At 40.5% G+C, this 18,327-nt stretch overlaps 1 protein-coding gene across 2 annotated transcripts; it reads right to left on the bottom strand.

Annotated features, from left to right (window-relative positions):
- Window positions 1-3,466: 3,466 nt before the first annotated feature.
- On the bottom strand, window positions 3,467-9,036 carry LOC310937027 (COUP transcription factor 2-like; the record flags this gene model as incomplete). 2 transcript variants are annotated; one of them, XM_083901216.1, is made up of 3 exons in its annotated part: window positions 3,467-3,741; window positions 6,084-6,608; window positions 8,487-9,036. In XM_083901216.1, the coding sequence occupies 3 exons, from the start codon at window positions 9,034-9,036 to the stop codon at window positions 3,467-3,469; spliced, it is 1,350 nt and encodes a 449-aa protein (XP_083757342.1). The 2 variants fall into 2 exon arrangements, with proteins under 2 accessions (XP_083757342.1, XP_083757343.1); XM_083901217.1 differs by having other exon boundaries at window positions 8,538-9,036.
- Window positions 9,037-18,327: the final 9,291 nt, after the last annotated feature.

Genomic DNA, 18,327 nt, shown 5'->3' with positions numbered 1-18,327 from the left:
GGATAAAGTCATCAAAAGAAATCATAGCAATGAAAACAACGTTAATCACAACTCAACAGTGCATTTATATTAATCAAACAATTATTCGTTTCTCGTTAGAAATACGAGCAGCCGACAACAGTAACGTGTTTGAGAAAAATTATTAAATAAGTCAATGAATGAATAAATAAATGAACGAACAAGAACGGTGAGAGCGGAAGAGGAACAAACTATTTTGCGGCCTGTTAAATCAAGCCAAAGTACAATAAATTCATGAAATAAAATATTTTTAAAAGGGACAAGAACTATGTCAGGGATTTAAAAACACGTTTTTCACATTATGTAGTTATGAGAACTTTATAAGCACAAGTTTTTATTTTTATTTCCCGTACTTTCTTTTCTTTTGAGATCGGATAAATACATATAAATAAAAATAAATATAAATAAATGAAGTTTATTTTTAATATTATGCTCATTGTTGCTTTAAGACATACAAACAGCAGAGCAGTCGCGACTTTAATGGATTCAATATTTATTTAATTAATATAGATCTCAAACGTTCGAATTTTGTCTGAATGACTGCACAAGCTAAACTATCAGATCTGTTTATTTAAAGATATAAAAGTAAGTGCGACTCATTTTCAGTTATTCCTCTGCTCACAGCCAACACAACGGCGATATCTATCTATCTATCTATCTATCTATCTATCTATCTATCTATCTATCTATCTATCTATCTATCTATCTATCTATCTATCTATCTATCTATCTATCTATCTATCTATCTATTTACACGTGCAAATAAATATATGACATAAAAAACATAAACAAACATTTAGTGGGGGTACTTTGGATTTAATAACTAATATATGAATTAGTTGCCTGGTTTATTTTATGTTGTGGAATTATTCTTCTTGTATTTTTTTTTAAATTTAAATATTTATTTATGATTTCGTTTGTTTTGTTATTTTTCAAACCAGCTTTCATCCATGTATAAGGCTGGTGTAACATTGTAACTTCATTAACGGGGATCAAATCGTGACCTTAATCTTAGTCGTTTTTTTTTAAATTTGAATGAAGACAATTTATTGACAAGATACACTTTAATTCTTTTTAAAGAAAAAAACAAACATGTTGAATACTGATTGGCCGGTGTCAATCAGTGCTGATGGGCTCCTCTCCCTCACACACACACACACACGCACACACACACGAACACACACACACACACGTACATGTGTGGGAAAGAGTTGCATTGTTCTACGTAAGTCCTTCCACTCAGGAAACACGGGGCCGTGGAGCGGCCAGCTTCACCCTCCTCAGTTTAAACTGCAGTGACAGAAACACTCAGGGGCCCCTCATTAGCTCGCTGTCTGCTAAGAAGCAAAGAAGCTGCTTTAATCCCCTCTGTCCCTCAAACTGGCAACACAGACAGGATTATAATTCCATTTTCAATCTGCGCTCCCCTCTTCTGTCCAGTTTAACCACCTTTACTAATCAGTACAGTCCTAGATAAAGAAGAAGAAGGTGTTATGTTAGTGATGAAGCTGTAGACTATTTTATATTTTGTATTATTATTATTTGTGGAACAGTTTCTCTCTCACTTAATAGTCTTTAGATCATATCACCATGTATTTTTGTACTTTTTTTGTACTGTATTATGTACTTGCATAAAGAATATACACATATTACAAAAATCTGCCCCAGCTGGAAAAAAAACTGATAAAAAATTTTCTGAATTTTTATAAAGCGTTATATAGTTAACTATCTCATCAAGACCAATGTGGCATTACAGCTAAAGACAGGTTAATGTTTCTCTAAAGTAAGGCCGGTCAAATAAATGGTGACACACACATAAAGCCTCTCAGTGGAGGGAAATTAATTTGATTAAAATGTCTGATTAGTGACAACAATGCAGTCAGTAAACGAAGGCTCCAGAGAGACTGACGAACGTCCACGACTCTCAGTTTCAGTATTCAGGACACTGTGTGTGTGGGGGTGTGTGTGTGTGTGTGTGTTTGTGTGTGTGTGTAGGGTGGAGGAAGTTATAAACATCCACAGAAGTATAATGGCAAAATAAACCAAATACACTTTATTTATAAATCTTGAGTTATAATTTAATATGGTACGAATATGTTAACCAATATGTTTTCACAGTACATCAGAGTGGTTGTCAAAAAAGAAGTAAACAAATACTCACACGCATACACACACACACACACAGGGACACATGCATGCACGCACGCACAACACACACATACACACACACTTTAAATTCAGCAATACCCTGCAGTGGTCTATTGTGCCATTCAGCAGCCTGGGCTCATAAATGCATGAATTACTAATCAAATAGATTTGTGACTTGACCTGGGAAGTTGTGTATATATTTCATTTATCTTTATTATGACACTGTAGTCAGTGCTTTCATAATCTCTGTCAGACAATCAGTGTAAAAGACCTGGAAACGTGGACGTGTGTGGTAATGCATCACTCATTAATCCTGCGACGTCATTACTGTTCAGTGTAGTACGACTTATTCCTAAATATAAAAATATCAGATAAATTTACTACGACTGAACATTCAATCTCTATTTTTAGCCCCGTCATAAATTCACCGTTTACATCATTAGAAATGCTGAAAATATCCCAGTGGCTAACGTCACACATTTGATGAGAAACAGGGTTTGTGATCATTTTAAATACAAATTTTAGAAGCCAAAAAGAAAAAAAAAACATAGTATTGTGGCAAATAGAAATAATGATTTCTAGCAGAAAGTAATATTGAAAACACTTTGAAATGATACCACACGGATTAACAAGTAATGCATCACTTGGTGCAAGCAAACGCTGATTATGTGGAGTTAAAAAAAGAAGTAACTTTCTGTGGGAACGTGAGGAGAAGATTCTGAAATGCCCCTTTAGTCCAAAGTGCTATGTCATGTCTGGAAGGTATGAAACAAAATGAAGAGGGAAATAAAAAAATCAGATTGACACGAGACAGACGGACCCTGTAGTTATATAAAACATTAAAAAGAGGAGCCATAACATAATTTATAAGCACAATAAACACACACACAGGGTCCAATAAATATCGTTTGTTAATCCCAAAACACATTGACTGTGAGTGGCGACTGCACGCTAAAAATGTCTGTCACAGCCAGTCATTTCAGCTCATAAAATCTTTTTTTTGTCTTTTTTTTTGCCAGTGGTGTGGGATCATTCCTCGCTGCCAAAATGGTTCATTTTTAGACACATTGGAACGTAACCTAGCATAAATCAGATCATTCCTCTGGTGTCGCGACAAATGTCCAAAATAAGAAAAAGAAATTGACTATCTAATTTCACTGGCAGTGTTTATTTCCTTTGTTCAATTCAACCTTTTTTTTAATTTTTTTTTTTTTTTTTTTAAGCTGCAGTAGCTGAAATTTTAAATGTGATTTGAGGTGGGAGACCTCTGCAGCAGCAGCAGCGCTGCAGCTTTCCTCTTCTACTGAATGGACATGTAAGGCCAGTTGAAGCTGCTGCCGGACAGCAGCATGTCCCTTATCAGAGTTTCTATGGGGGTTTTCCCCACCAGACGGATGAAGAAGAGCTGCTCGATGACAGAGGAAGAGACGGTGCGGAGGGAAGGCAAGCGGAGCAGCAGCTTCCCAAACCTGGTGGGCTGGTTGGGGTACTGGCTCCTCACGTACTCCTCTAAAGCACACTGGGATTTCTCCTGCAGACCCTCCACATGGGCGACATCCGAGAGGCCACAAGCATCTATACAGACAGAGAGGATGAGAGTGAGACAGGGGAGAGATCAGGCACTGAAAGGGTCAAAGCAAGTTCCTTCTCAGCTTAGTGACGATTGCATTTGAGAAGATGCTTAAATTGTGTCCATGTTATACATGAATGTTGGAGGCAATACGCAAGTTCTCATCCTCACATACAAACACAAAGTAGGAGTAGTAGTAATATTTTTATGGTAACCCCATAACGTTGTAAACCTTGACATAAAAACTGCTCAAATCACAATATCTGAAAATATCTAAAAATTGTGTGATTTACTCTGATGTGTTCTTCCACATCTTTGATTAAGCCATTAAAGCAAAGGTCTCCCCCTTTGCTTTTTTACACAAAAAGCCAAATACTGAGAACATGTATTATAACTCGGCCTGCAGTATGTGCTGGGTACGACGCTACCAGAGTCCCCGACACTGTTTTTACTCAAACACGGGTCATAGGTTCAGTTGTCATGTCCAAAGTAATCACAGCCTCTAAAACTGTAGATAAAAGGAAATCATTGCATCCTCAGAAATTAAATTTTAAAAACTGCTTTATTTGTTTATGTTGATTTATTGCACTAAGATTCAAATGCTTCTTCACTCTTTTCTGGTGTAATTTTACTTATTTATTTACTGTTATTTTCTTTAATTAAAATGATTCATCTTCTCATCGGCAACAACTAAATTGCTATAATTTGAAGAATCTCAAATATCAATCATATTCTGGTTTTGTATTGTACATAATTCCACGTGTGTCTCTCCATAGTTTTGATGTCTTCAATTTTAATCTACAACGTGGAAAATAATATAAGATAAAGGAAAAGCAGTGAACGAGAAGCAGATCTGTACTCTGTAGTCTTTGTCACTGAGTTAAAGTGATGTCCATGTGTCTGCTGCCATCGGGGATTAAAGATGGTACTACTGCTCCCTTTACAAAAAAAGAAAAAGATGAGCAGAACATAGAGAAAAAGAAAAAAAAACACAGTATGTGTACTCACACACACACAAAGAGCAGATGTATGCGAGTGTGTGCAGCAGCAGGCCGAGGTGAAAGAACGGCTACTGTGTCCCAGTTTATGGACATTGTGTTCACGTGTCCTCATGTGGACAGAAATAGACCTGTGTTATATGTTACTCTTACTGCTGTTTGTCTTCTGGATCAATCAATGCCACTGATTCAAAAATACTGAATTAATGGATTTGACAATGCAGACAGTAACGACAGACATCAGGGACTATGGGGAAGAATTAGGTGTAAACCAAAAAACGTAATTTATTTGCTCTCTAAAATGGAGCCTCAAAAACACATTTGTGAATTGGGTTAAATATTTAATTTATAAAATGGCGTTATTGCTTCACATAAAAACACACTAGCAGTGGGATAGAAAACAGCACTATTTATATTTGTATGCTGGAGGATTCTTAGTGTTTCAAAGGCTGCAGGGTTTGCTAACATTTTGGTCAGTGTATGCTCCACTTAATTCTTATTATATATTTTTTAATTCATTTGAATATTTTTGTTTAATTTGATTTCATTGTTTTTTGTATAATGCTCATCTGGGTTTATGTTTGACAATATTATTATTTCATTGAATTATTATTTTATTTAGCATCTTCTTTTTTTCTTCTTTTTTTCAAGCCAACCTAAAGCTTAATTTGTATTATTATTATTATTATTATTATTATTATTATTATATTATTGTTATTATTATGTTTAAAAGGGGGTGATATTTAAATTTCTTTTCGAATTGGACATTTTCTCAAAGGTCTGTTTACTTTTTTTTTTACCAACAGCAAACCATGAAATGTTGTCTTATTTAGTTGTGTTTGCATTCTACGTATGTCTTTTTTATGAAAATATCATGTGGATAACCCTAAGGTAGAGGATGAATTTGTGAAATAATTGAATAATGCTAACCTACTGCTAGCTACATTTCGCTTCCGGTACAAACCAGTTTATTGTTTTCTTTTTTACGAGTAACGTTCAGCAGTTGTTTCGCCGCAGCTCTGAGGCTAAGTTGATTTCGTAAAATCAAATGTATTTATTTTTCATTTTTATTTACTAGTTCCTTTTTCTTAGACGTCACACTGCGGTGCATAAAAGTAGATATGGGTCATGACGCAGCAGACCTCCATGTTTGCGCGTGCCTACACACACACTTCCTAACTTGTTTTTAAATCTTAGTGAGGACACATCGTGGACAATGCATTCCCTGGCCTCTTACCCTAAAACCAGGTCTTAACCCCGAAAAAGCCATTTTAAGTTGTGGGACCCAGACAAAATGTTCCCACAAAGCTATCAATACAAGCACACACATAATGTCAAGGAGGCTTTACCTGTGGTGAAGAGCACGATGGCCTTGATGCAGCTGTACTCTGCCGAATCCACGTGCAGCACCTTCAGCTTCTCCACCTGCTCCTGGAACACCCGGATGTTGTCCATGAAGGCTACCACGCGGTCCGCGGACATCGGGGAGGCGTGGAGGCCTGCGGCGGCCAGCAAAGGCGCGACGTGCACGGGCATGGAGCACTGCGCGGCGTTCAACACGAACAGTTCGCTCCAGGTGAGGCGGAGCAGCGCCACCTGGTCCGGCACCTGCAGGTCCGGGAAGAAGGGGATGTTACGGGCCCACTCCACGGCGCTGAAGAGCATCCGCGCCGCCAGCTCGCAGATGTTCTCGATGCCCATGATGTTGTTGCTCTGCAGACACTGGGAGCCGAACCTGGAGGTCGGGTAGGGCTCGGCCCGCAGCAGCAGAGAGATGTAACCGGACAGGTAAGAGTGACACTGCAGCGGGTCTCCATTAGTCAGAGCGAACTGACCGTGGTAAGACTGAGGGGGGATTCTGCCTCTCTGCACCGCTGTAAACAACAAACACAGCAGCATTTATCAAGTGACAGTCAGCGAATAAACAACAATAACGATAATAACAACAACAGTATTTTATAAAAAGTGAATTAAAAACAAACACTCCGGTCTGTGCAGTTATTCTTCTGAGGACATTGGCTTCCATTCTTCCGAACATAGTAAACAAAGCACTGTTCCTCAGAAATTAGGTTCCTCATTAGATTCCTTTAACATCATTGAATACATGATACAACGGGATTTGATTGGAGTTTTCCCTTAAAGTGCACATGCACATGTACAATAATCAAACAAGCAACAACAGAATAACAGAATATGTTATTTTGTTGTTGCTTGTTTGATTAAATTGTTATTATATAATGTATAATAATTATATTATTATATTCTGTCTGCAATAAAATGAACATGAATGAGAAACAAATTAGGGAAAGCACACGCACACACACACACACACACACACACACACACACACACACACACACACACACACACACACACACACACACACACACACACACACACACACACACACACACACACACACACACACACACACACACACCAAAGGTCAGTGCTCTGACCCTGCAGACATAGATGCCTATGGCCATTTTATTATGTTATTACCTATGTCAACATGTTTTTCCCCTGTCCATTAAAATTGGCAATTCATTACTAATCATAATGCTAGATGGTTTGGGACATCAAGAACAAGAAGTAGAATTATGTTGTCGTCACATCTCCCTCTGAAATGGTGGAGAGTCCCAATTGTTGCAGATATAATCTACAGTACAATTAAAGGTGCAGCCTGTCGTGGCAAAATGGATAACGTGACGTCATTGTGATTATCTGAAATATTCATTTTGACATTAAATGTTAAAATGGCTTAATGCCATATAGACGGCAATACATTGTAGGCAGCTTCTGTTCTGTACACAGTGGCGTATGAAGTGTTTCTTTTATTTTCTTTTTTTACATAAAAAACAAAATAAAATACTTTTAAATTAAATTAATGGCCAAAAATAATAATATATAATAGTATTCAAACTATAATTTCCTGTAATATTAGCCAGTAGTATGCAGCTAAATACATATGCTTGTAGGCCTATATGGTGTGTGTGTGTGTGTGTGTGTGTGTGTGTGTGTGTGTGTGTGTGTGTGTGTGTGTGTGTGTGTGTGTGTGTGTGTGTGTGTGTGTGTTTGCTGCTTTGTCCCACCGTGAAAACCATGGAAAATATTTGAAACAACGGAATAAGATTAAGGTCACATTATTAAGGTTTCACAATTATGTTTTTTTTAAAGAAGGTATAGAAAATACGCCTGGCTTTTATGTGTGTTTTTTTATTTTAATTTATTTTAGTTTGAGTTGGTTTACAGTAAACTGGCCTCTTATATAACTCAAATGTCATGCACTGGGCTATTTTGGAGGCTGTGGGTAATGGAATAAGGACAGTAGGTTGGGCCTGTACACCACACATAACATGAATAATGAATAGCCGAGTACACACACACACACATAAAAACACGACTCTCAACTCAAGTTTACGATTTAAACGACTAATAATCGACATTTAATTAAATAAATGTATCCGCTCTGTTGCTGATTTTGAACACGCGACATTTAAAGCCGCTCGAGGCGGTTTGAGCGACACAATGGCCGCGTGTGACGCAAACACAGCAACAATAATACACTGAACATGCTGCTGCTGCTGCTGCACATTCACCTCCGTGAGGTCACAGCACCATTACCGAGACAAATATGAAATAGAACATGAATATTAAAAGGCGGAGCGAATGTGTGCGCGCGCCAAACAATGGCAACATTATATGCCCGTGTCCACAGTCACATGATGTACATGCGCTACAGCTAAACACACACAGTTTAAAGAACAAACATGTCCACTGTGGACATTGAGCTAAGCGCGTACCTTCCCTCCTCATGCCCACTTTGAGGCATTTCTTGAGGCGACAGTACTGGCACTGGTTGCGGTGGTGTTGGTCCACGGGACAGTTCCTGTTGGCCCTGCAGGTGTAGTTCAGGTTCCTCCTCACGCTCCGTTTGAAGAAGCTCTTACATCCTTCGCACGTGAACTGTCCGTAGTGCTTCCCGCTGGATTTGTCCCCGCACACGATGCACTCGATGTGCTGGTTCTGCTGTTTGTCCATGGACGAGGAGGACGACGAAGAAGACGTGGTGGTGGTGTTGTTGTTGTTGTTGGTCGCGGTGCCGCTGCTCGTGCCGGACGCGTTCGGCGGCGGCAGTGCGCCCTGCGGCGCTGGCGCCCTGGTGTCCTGAGTGGGAGCCGGGTTCATGTGTCCCGTCAGCTCCGTGGACAGAGACAGAGGTGCCACCTGGGACACCGGGGAGGTGAGGGTGCCCTGCGGGTCCCCCACTCCCTCGGCGCTTCTCCACGCCACCATAGCCATTATCGAGCGTCGCCAAAACTTTACGCACCCAACTTTTTCTCTTTCTTTTTTTTCGTGATAATTAACGCACGGGTTTTGTCTGCATGCACTACAAGAACGCACTCAAGGAAACCGCGGCATTGTTCGACAGAAACAAATACGAGTCGCGCGTGCAAATCTGCCCCACAGCTCGTCTTATAACGCTAATAAAAACGGTCACGCGTGGCTTCGGAGCGGGGACCATCCAAAAAGAAAGCGTCATACAGACAGAGCGACAGAAACATCCACAGAGGGAAACATAGAGACACGTGAGACACAATCCACAACGGTATCCCCCCCTCAAAAAAAAAATCAGAAATGTGATCCTCTCTGTGCGCCGCGTCCAGCTTTAATGAGAAAACCGTGCGCGAGCAGCAGATCCTCCGTCAGTGACCAGGCTCTCCAGACGCTGCCTGCGCTCCCGATCACTCCAAGTTACGTTAAAAAGACAGCAGAAGGAGGAGGGAGAGAGAGAGAGGGAGAGAGAGAGAGAGTGATGGATGATGATTTGGATGATGCTTAACTCGGGGACGGATGAGGAGACTACTGCGTCTAAACGTCACGGCTGAGATTGGGTGACGTCTCTCTGCGGGGCGGGGTTTAACGTCAGAAAGAGTAGCACGAGGCCTGATAGAGAGAGAGAGAGAGAGAGCGAGCGAGAAAGGGAGAGGGGTGGGAGAGAGAGAGAGAGAGAGACCTGATGCCACCTATAGTGCCAACAGAAAATTACACATCAAATAAATAACCCAACCTCAAACATGATTGTAACTCTCTGTCTGACAAATTGTACTTTTCATACTGCACTACTTTTGTTTTCTGCTATCTCACAATTTGCACTTGGTCTCATGTTGCACTGACTTTTGTTGTGAAATTGTAGTCACTCTGTAAATAACTCTTTTCTAGATGGTGAGCTAACATCAGCTTGCCAGGCAGTCTGTGCTGACGATTGTGACAAAGCTAAAACCCCAACCCACCCGTGACTGCTCTGACCTTTCCTCGTTCAAATCATTCCTCAAAACCCATCTTTTCAAGACTGCTTTTAATGGTTAAAGGTTTTTAACTTATTGGCCACTGTCTATTGTTTTTCATTCTTGTACTTTTAATGCAAAGCAACTTTGAGTTCATGAAAATTATCCATCTGCCTTCTATCACTTTATCCTCCACAGGAGGGTCGCGGGGGGGGGGGCGCAATCTCAGCTGACATAGGGCGATAGGCGGGGTCACACACTCCATTACAGTCCGCCAGTCCATCCATTCACTCTCACACTCACACCTATGGTCAATTTAGAGTGGCCAATCTATCAAATCCCCATATTGCATGTTTTTGGACTGTGGGAGAAAACTGGAGAACCCAGAGACACAGGGAAAACGACCCCTTGTTTCAACCAGGTTGTGAACCCTGGGTCTTCTTGCTGCAAAGGCAAGAGTGCTAACCCCTAAACCAACCGTGTGGCCCAAAATGTATTATTATTATTAGACTGCAGGTGGTAAGGATGGGAGGAAGGGGCAGATCTGCTGCCTCAGCCCTAAACTCTCCACCCTCTACACCCATGACTACGTCTCCAACCTGGACAACATGGTCATCATCAAATTCGCTGATGACGCAACCATCCTGGGCCTTATCAAGGCGTGGGGAGTGGAGGGCGAGTCAGTTTATAGAGCTGTGGTCAACAACACCATTGTCTATAGTGAAGATCCTCATCCTCAACGTAGACAAGACAAGGACTTGATAATAGATTTCAGGAAGACACCCCTCATCATCAGGAGGAGTGTGGACAGTCACAACCTCCTCAGCGTTCATGTCACATCAAACCTGAGCTGGGCTGTGAACACAGCAGCCACGGTGAAGAAGACCCTGAAGCGTCTGTATTTCATCAGACTGCTTAGGAAGACTGGGGTGAACCGCTGCCCCTTCACACAAGCCTACAGAGAACTGTTGGAGAGCATCCTCACTACTGTTATTACTGTCTGGTATATGGAAACACCACCCAGGCAGAGAGGAAGACTCTCCAGAGAGTGATAGAAAGTGGAGGAAAAAATAACTATCACTGAACTTCCATCCATGGACACAATCTACACACAACGCTGCAAGAAGCCAATGACATCACCAGGGACGCACGTCACCCACGCACAAACACACACCATATACAACCTGAGGGAAAGTAGAAACAAGGTTTTATAACTACTTCTGTCCTGCCACAGTGAGACTGATGGCATACACCATAAAAGAGATGTTATGCGTGTGCACAAATGGCAAATAAAGCTCCTTGATTCTTGAGACAGACTGTGGAACAGTTGACTTGATAATGTGGGAGTGAAAGCAATCACCTAAATGTGTCCATATTTACTGATGATAAACGGTTTCTTATAATCATATATTTACATTTTTGCACCACTATCGTGGGTTGTGTAGGTTTCAGCGTCATTTGCATGTTTCCACAGCGTTCTAGCAGCAGTGTGACTCTCACGGTTTGATGCTGGTTAGATTGTGGTTGGTCCTTGTCCTTGATTTACAGATCTGCCTCCAGTGCAGGGAGGAGGTGCTGAAGTGTTGCCATGTCCTGTGTTATGGCAGAAAGCAGTTTTGTATGAAAGACATAGACACTCAAAAAATACATGAGTCTCTTCAAGGTCAGGTGGCATAAACAAGTGTGACCATGTCAAGAATAGTTTAAGTGGTAGGCTGCATGTGTCGTGCTTTAAAACAGACATTGTGAAAGTTAAATTAGAAAGCGTTTAATGGATAATTGAATGATAATTGTAATATTTTTGCAGCGGCTTCTTTGCACCAATATTTCTGTCGTGGCAAATGTTACAACACTTCTTTTGTCCTTCACGGTAGCACATTTCCTCAGGCTGAGGACACTGCCTTGTATTTTTGATTGATCATTTATTTGTGTCTATTCATAGAAGCCAAATTCATCATTCCAATTTGTCAAGTTTCTGGAGTGCTGAACTAATTATGTGGCAGAGAACCCGAGAAGAAAAGGGGAGGACGGCCTCCTGTTTAGACTCATGTGAGGTTTCCCTTTCTCACCTTGGCTCCAAATGAGCAGCCAAAGCTTCACCAAGCTACAGGAACTGCTTGGCACTGTGGGTAATTAGTGTGATGAATGCCTTAGCAGAACAAATAGTGGCAGTCGCCTGTCTCGCTCATCGTGTGGCTGTGTTGTCATAGCTCAGGGGCTGCAGGCTCATCAGGGTAATGGATGAGTCTGCAACAGGACCATCCCTCAACCAACAGTGCCACTGCAGCGAGCAGGAGAGAAAACAGACTTTTAACTGCTTTTTCAGAGCGCCTAGCTTTCTAGAAAACATATGTAGTGGTTATGGATATCAAGTGTATGTGTTAGACAGGACAGTTATAGAAACAGCCGGCAAGAAATTAGACTTAAAGGATATGATAAATAAATATTCCATAAGGTGTTATCACAGGCGACGCAAATGGAAGAGGTGACACATTGAAATATATTATTGTCACATCTTTTTTCCACACAGAGCCTCTCAGGACTATATACAGATATGCAAACGTTGTGTTTAATATACAATATTAATCCTCTGTGGGATTCTCTTCCATGGCTGTGGTGTAGAGCTGTCTGTTAAAATGATGGATCACATTATTAGATTAGAGGAGAGGAGTGGAGAGGAGAGCAAGCATATAGCCGGCAACTGGATTTGCAATTCACAGCCTCTTTTGTGTGTGGACCTTTTCTGCATGAAAGGGATAATTGGGCCGTTGTCACCGAGTTAGAATTTTTTATTTAACAATGTGGGAAACCTTGCAGTAAATCAGGTCAGCTGTCGCAGCCTCGTCACCAGACAAGGCATTAGTCAAATATGCAGAATGATCCTCCTGCATACAATGTTAAGACAAATACATCATCAGTTATTCGCCGCGTCTCCACTAAGATAACCCAAATCTTATTTTTTACGACAAATGAAGGGCATATGGTGATTTCTGCTTCCTCGATGAACCTCCGCGCAGAGGCAGCCTTGAAGCTCTGTCTCTTTTTGCTGTCATTTCAGTACAAGCTGTGCTTACTCTTTGCCTTGACCTTTCATCTCACCGTGACAGTGAATAATATGCTGCACATAAGGCCGGATTCTCAGCCATGTCATTCACGTAGCCGAAGCTAAACAGGTTCATGGCCAAAGACCGGTAATACATATCCAGAAGTTCAGTGAATTGTTTCGATGGCAGTCAGAGCCACGGCTAACAGAGCGTGAGAGACGGGCAAGGTTGTGGAAAGGTTATTTCTGGGTTCATGAGGTGAGACTTTCGGGACGCAGACATGTCCGTCCAGCACAGTCCTCCAGTCAGTGTGAAGACAAGTGGAAGACACATTTCCCTGTCAGTGCACAGAAAACCCACACGGGTTTGGGCTTTTGTCGTGAAGTCCGAAGTCATTGAGTCAATAGCCACAGCACATGACACAACCTCTCACAGTCATTCTGCATCAAGCAAAACAGGGAATGGCATGCTTTCCATCTCACTGCACCGTGTCCCTGGCAGGAGCCCATCTGCACTCGAGACACAGGAGAGCTCTTAGCCCCAGCTTTTGCGTAAGCGCAACACGGCAACCTGGCTCTGAACACGTACATCACTTGGTACCAAGTTATTCACGGGTCAATCCATAAATATGGTTATTATCTCTGCTGGCTGTTGTGGCTGTGCAGGGAGGCCTGAATAAACAACAGGAAATTAGATCATGGCAATGCACAAGGACACAATATAATATAATTAAACCACTGTTGGGGTTTATCTTAACTGACCTTTGGCCCTATTTGACCACACCGAACTGTGTCATAAGTAGTTTGATGATATCGAGAAGCAGCTTGGAATCATGGGAATTGCTTATTTTCTTTATGTATGATGATAACTGTCGTTTGCATATTCAGACACAAGTTCTTAACATATCTTTATCTTGTTACAGTTCCACCTCTTCATTGTTTAACTATTTGTTTATTTGATCTAATACAGTCTTTAGCGCATTTGCACGTATTATACTTTCATTGTAGTCTTATTTTGTATTTTTACTTTTAATTATAGTTTAACTTTTAAAACACAAAACTAGTACATTCATTGTCATGGTGAATGGTGGAATAAATGTATTGTCTATTGTTTAATTTTGTTACTTTTTAGTAGTCTGACACCATATTAACCTCTTAGTATTATTGTTCCATTTTTAATACAAAGTAGAAAATCAACACAAGACCATTCTTCTAAATTGTATTTACTTTATACACCATTTAAAATTAAAGCCAATATAAGGGGTTACTGTTACTGCTGAGCTGAAGTCCCCCAGAATCATGTTATTATTGGCATTGATAAAGGGCCCCAAACTCAAAATTAGCTTAGGGCCCCATGAGGACTTGGGCTGGCCCTGCATGCAGCTAATGCTTTGTGATAACCTTAGACAGTATATACATATAAACATGTACACTTCTCTTGAGTTTTTCCTGAAGTCAAATAGAAAGTGGCTCTATATTGAAGAGCCACTAGGGGGCAGCTCTACTGTTTGAAAAAAAATAACTCCTTTTACATGGAATTCTATGGGACAATGAACCAATACACATTTTCCTCGGGTGGTAATGCCCTGATCGCTAGTCTTTGGTCTTTAATAGCAAATGATGTCTGTTTTGTTAATCAACTTCCCATTTAAAGTAAAATAGACAGTAAAGTGTGGCACATGGTCATTCTAGCAAAGAAGGGTCAAGCAGATGCAAGGTGACCATTTCAGAACAGTTTGGTTTGCTGTTAATAATCACACAGAAAAGGTCATATTAAAACCAAAAATAGTATATTTAATGTATTTACAATGAACACACAATCATGTAACATTTCCCAAGAAATATACAGAACATAAAGCTTTTGAATATAAATTGATGTCATTAAAAGAAAAAACGTAAAACGAACCCAAAGATGCAATCGAGCAAAGGTGAAGGTCTTTGTGATACTCTGCAAGTATAAGTGATATTTTCTTCTTTTGTTGCCCTTTTCCCCTCTACAAAGGTCCCCTCAATGCAGAAAGCCATGGAATTCCCATTATGACCATCGCCCACAACAAAACACAAACACGTCAACTCTAAGACCATCACTAACATGGTTAGCACATCTTTGTCTTACTTTGATAAAAAAAAAGGCAACATGCTGCCTAAAGGCTTATCTATTTGCATATGAAGAGTTTCCATCCAAAACAACATCCTTCATCTACTAAACTTGACTGCTGTAAAGAACGGCATCAAAGTAATCTGGTCCAAGTCATTCTGGACTTACTTACAGGTATACAGGTATACATACATATTTGCCCACAGATGTTGTAGTATTTGGCAGTAAACTCTTCATATATCAATACTTCCGTCACTAAAGATCTGTTACAAAGATCAACCTGCTCGTACCAAAAGGCAAAGTCATCAAACGAAAATAACAAGGAAATTAAAATTGAGTTAAAAACTGATGTGTAAATAAGCAGTTTTCTCATCACAAGGCAAAACATCTCCAGCACATTTAGGTGCAAAAAGAAAACAGTCCTTTCGCCGCAGGTGAATACACGGTCAAGCAAGTGCTGTCCCACTTGCCAGCACACCAGACCTACAATATGTTGGCTTCTTCTTCATACGTGTTGAATGTTACAGTGCACAGGTTGATATGGCACAACATTGGCTTCCATCACAAAGTCTCAAGAGTAGAAGCTTAATATCCAGGCACAGGTGCAGGATTGCTATCTGTGAAATTTGGCTGATTCACTACAGTCAACCATATTTACCGCACCAGGTCGGGCTGGAGCTCAACGGCGGTGTAATTTGTTTCAAGACGAGTATTCTTTTCATTATTTGGAGCAAAGCAACAACCAGTTAGCTTTGCCACAGATGGAAAGACAAAATTAGACTATAACTTCACTAGTAGAAAAAGTCCTACATATTAACAGTTATTACATCCTAAATAAATACTGCTTTCTAGACCAATATACAATATTTTATAGGCAATATGTTTTGGGGACAATGATATGGTGAAAGTAAGTGGAGGGATATCACAGAAAGGCTACATACGATCTGCTCTGAGCTCCAGCGTGTTGAGACAAGTTCTCTGCAGGATGTTACAGAACACTTCTATGGTGTCACTTTGGCACTTGTATGGTACTATTATGTACAGAGGAGTCAGCATTATGACACACCGGACATTACAGATATCAAAATACAGCATCACCTGTTGGGAGTCGCTAAGGAGGAAACAGCAAACCAGCTGGGAATGTTGGGTTTCATTATCCTCCTGTCTATTAGAAATGTGGAAGCTTCCTTCTTTTTTTTTTTTTTTTTTTGTGTGTATTTTCTGTACACCTCAGCATAATGTCTGTCTGTAATAAATGTCCTGCTAGGAGTCGGCCATCCCACCAGGGACAATTTAAATTTGAGCTTGAAAAGTGTTCCAGGCCCAGATTTTCCTCCACTGTAAGGATTCAAGTGTCACAGCAGCTCTAAAAGAAAAAATAATAATAATAATCTGTAGCTTTTTCGATCAATCATCAAACCCAGCAGACATTAGGTCTGGTTTGGCATAGCTCTCTTTCAAACATAGGTCCATTAGGAAGGAAGTGATCTCTAACAATAGTTTCCTCTCCATATATTTCCTGATGCTAACACAGGAGGCGTCAACTGAAACACTTCTCATTCACTTTAAATGGAGCAACATCAAGTGTCCCCAAATTGCTCTTTTTCCCCTCCCCCCTCCATGCATCCCTTTACTTGCGTTGCATATGAAAAATGCTCAACTTTCCACGTTATGCATATATTCCAGCACATCAAATCACATCTAGTTCAAGAACTACACAGTCCAAAACACAGCTCTCAGGCAAAATTGTCCTCCTTGTGACCACTGTGTTTTCTGTCGGACAAAGTGCACCCAACAATGGTGGACATCACATCACCATCACTTTACCGACATAAGCAACTACCGCCAAGCATTAATGTGACACTTACGTCAGTCCCGTCTAAAGCATCAGTGCATGGCAACGTTTAAATAATAAACTGTTGGTTCAGTGAGGTGCTAAACTAAATACATTGTGAGTTGGTTGTGTGGTTCAATTATAATCTCCACTCATAATACAAGGCAAAAATAACATGTAAACTTAAGTGAAACCAAGCAGTGGAACCTTTGAAAGAGTAGTAGGCAACTTCAACTAACTTCCAGTTTAACATTGTGGGAAACTCATTTTCTTGCCAAGAGATGTGAAGGCTGACACCGCTCTAACGTCTGCACAGTAAACATGAAACTGTAGGCAGCAGCTGGTTTCGCTAAATTTGGGGCAAAGGTGGAAAACGGAAGGAAAAGTTTGCCTGGATCCAGTGACAAAATCCATCCATGAGCAACTTTTAAGTCTTAACACTTTAATTACCCGGAAAAAAAAGAACCTTTATAGGGGAGGGGAAGATGTGCGTGAATACTTAACGGGGTTCAGTGTCTCTTGGCAAGAAAGTTTCCCCAAAACGCTGAAACACTCCTTTAACTCCCTGTGTCAAACCCCAAAATGGATTAAACATCTGTGGCAAACACATCTATTGCAATGGTTAGAAGCTGGACAAAAAACGTCCATATTTTTGATGCAAAACATATTAAATTCTTACAAAGTAAGGCAGGGAAAAAAATAAACAATATAGTCGATATAAAGTGTATATGTCAGAAATCAGAATCCCATAGAAAAACATCTGTAAGATTAAGACAGTCACTGCAGTGTGAGTGATTATGAGTCAGCTGAGTTTTTTTTTTCTTCTTTTTTTTTTTTTCTTTAAATGTTAACATCACAATGCAGTATGCATTATAAAGCTTTCCTGTGGTCAAAAATAGAATTTACAGGCCACTAGAGTTAAATGTGTCTTTAACCACTACCATGTCCATCAAACCACAGTGTGTGTGCAACTTTGTGACATACTAAATAGTTATTTATTTTTCTATCATCACATGCATTACCAGCATGCTGTTAAAGGAACTAACTCTGGCCCGCGTCATGCTACGGCGCGTCCGCCGACAGCTAGCCCACCACGATCACCACTGCGTTGACTTGGCGTTCCACTTAAATGCCTTTCGCGATCTCACGTCAGCCTCCGCCTGCCTCAGCTCTATACCGTGTACCTTTGGAGAGTCTTATTATACAGTGTTCCCTACATGGTATTTATCTTGTGTTTCTATGTATTCCATGCATTACTGCTGAAGGTGGCATCCCCAGGAGTGGAAGTAAACCACTAAGTCAAACTGTATCTCTGTCTTCATCTCCCTGT

Source organism: Microchirus variegatus (assembly GCF_963457635.1).
Source record: "Microchirus variegatus genome assembly, chromosome: 14".
In the NCBI taxonomy this organism is placed as follows: Eukaryota; Metazoa; Chordata; class Actinopteri; order Pleuronectiformes; family Soleidae; genus Microchirus; species Microchirus variegatus.
The sequence above is the reverse complement of the archived record's forward strand: the minus strand, read 5'-3'. Positions and strand labels throughout refer to the sequence as shown.